General features: G+C 41.4%; 1 protein-coding gene across 1 annotated transcript; it reads left to right on the forward strand.

Moving 5' to 3' along the window:
* The first annotated feature begins 450 nt into the window (after positions 1 to 450).
* LOC140162893 (putative ATP-dependent DNA helicase Q1) lies at positions 451 to 1,050 on the forward strand. Its single transcript, XM_072186202.1, has one exon. It carries the CDS (start codon positions 451 to 453, stop codon positions 1,048 to 1,050), a length of 600 nt encoding a protein of 199 aa, XP_072042303.1.
* The last annotated feature ends 1,313 nt before the right edge of the window (positions 1,051 to 2,363 follow it).

Below are 2,363 nucleotides of genomic sequence, written 5' to 3' on the forward strand. Positions count from 1 at the left end.
AGCTAAACATGAAGGATTTGTGTACTTACTGTGCGATGTTGATGATGTATTTTATTTTGATACATTGTAAAAACCTACTAAAAGGATGTAAAAATAGCTTGTTTTGGGCACTGTTAATGGCTTAAAACCCATGAGCTTCCAGGGGCGCTGCCCCCTGGACCCCCCCCCCAGGGGCCCTAAGGCGGGCCCATGGAACCCCACCGCTGCTACGCTACGCTCTGTTGGTCCATATTATTGCACTCTGTTTTCTGGGTTCTCAATGTTGGCAGGTATGCCATAGTCCTTCGAGAATGACCTCGGCTTTGTAGGAAGGGGGCTCACGAGGGAAGTCGAACAACGAGTCTGAAGAGAGAAGGCTGCCTCCAAAGAGCAGCCTCCAAAGAGAAGGCTGCTCCTCATACCAGCAAAGTGCCCCTTGTTGCACTGACAGCAACTGCTACTGCCGACACAATGAAACAAATTGTGAAGACGATTGCATATGCGACAGAATCACCAGATCGCCCAAATATAAAATATAGTTGTGTGAGAGTATCCACCAGGGACTACGACGAAAGTATTCCACTCATTGTGTACTGTAGAAGTCTCACACAGTCCAGAAAACTATATGCTTATTTAGATGCAGAGGTGCATGTCCATCCAAAGCCATTTGCCAAGTACCACAGTGAGACAATTCCTGACATTCAAAAAGAAGTTGTCGCTTCTTTTGCCCACGAAGATGGTGAAATTAGAATCTTATTTTCAACAATCGCCTTTGGCATGGGAGTGGACGTCAAAGGCCTGCACAACATTATTCATCTTGGCATCCCTTCTGATATCGAATTCTTTGTCCAGGAGAGTGGCCGTGCAGGGCGCGACGGAAAGCTGAGCTGTTCAATACTTGTAACGTATCCGGGGATGTTCAAGGACAGCAAGGCTAATGATGGCATGAAGAACTTTGCTAAGAACAGTGATGTTTGTCGGCGACAACAAATCTTACGACACTTCTCAACTACGGATGACATTTTGGATTTTGAAAGCGAGAAGCATAACTGCTGTGACATTTGTCGATAGTCATTCTTGAAGGACTAGACTGCCACTGTGTACATACACATGTCAATCAATCCAAATAGCATTACAGTGAACAGGTCACTTCTTGAGTCAATCAGCAAAAATTTGAGGAAAGTTTTGTAGGTTGTGTGGAGAGGAAAAGGCAAAACTTTCAGACCGTAAGCCATATAAAAGAAATTTCAAGAAAGCAATTTTGGGTGGATTAAGTAAGAATGATATCAGCAATGAGTCTTAAGATGTTTTCCCACCATATGTATGTAATGCTTGCCGTCTCTTTTGAGGAAGTGTTCACGTAAGAGGAAAAACAAACATGAATTAGCTAGGCCTAAAAAATGAATGTTGAGACTGTGGAGTCTAGAGCTAGTATATCTGCACAGGACAGAAATGAAGAAGTCATTGAGTTCAAAGACATGCATGAGGACGCACTGCATGTTTTAGACCCACCAAAAAAGGCTCTCCCTGCTGTGCATTAGAACTTTAGGGATGTGCGAGATCACTTGGATATTTACCATGTATTCAGTGATGAGGATTCCTATCGGCAGCTCAAGTTTGACATGCATTTTGAAAATTGCCCTGTTTTTGAAACCAAACCAGACATCAAAATCACCATTTAAAGGTATGAATTTTATTGTTATTTATTATTTTAACAGCAGTTTTCATGGCTCTACAAAGATAAATGTGCATGATAACATAGGTTTCACGGAGTGGGTGTTTAGGTTTCATATGTATCAACACATTTACATCTTGTGCCCAATATAAAAAGATTTACAGAACAGTAAACACTTCATGTGGCACTATAATATTTGTACTGCTGACACAGCTGTCTGACATGGACAAGAAGAATTTACCAGTAAGTGTTGCATATACATTCGAGGCGCGGATTGAAAGATTTGCCACAAGGACACAAACTGGGGCCAATGATGCTATATACGGATTTCCTGCCCCGGGGGGGGTACTCAAGTTTGGTTTTGGTAGGGACGTACCGCTGAGAATTTGAAAGTGGACCCATAAATATACCAATTTTTCAAGAAATTTGGACCCATTTATATACCAAAAGTCTAAATTTTCGGCCCAATTTAACCCAAATTGTCTTAGTTTTACAAATTTTCCCAAAATTTTGGGAAAATTTTGGCTAGATTAAGGAAAAATTGAGCTATTTTCCGAAAAAAATTGAGAAAATTTTGAAAAAAGGACCCATTTATATACCAAAATAGGCTTTGAAAAAGGGGTCATTGATATACCAAAAGGCTGAAAATGCTACCCATATTTTGCACGTCCCGTATGGTCATTTGTACTGAGAACCCCCCCCCCGGTTC

The sequence above is a fragment of the Amphiura filiformis genome, chromosome 1, assembly GCF_039555335.1.
Source record: "Amphiura filiformis chromosome 1, Afil_fr2py, whole genome shotgun sequence".
Lineage (NCBI taxonomy): Eukaryota > Metazoa > Echinodermata > Ophiuroidea > Amphilepidida > Amphiuridae > Amphiura > Amphiura filiformis.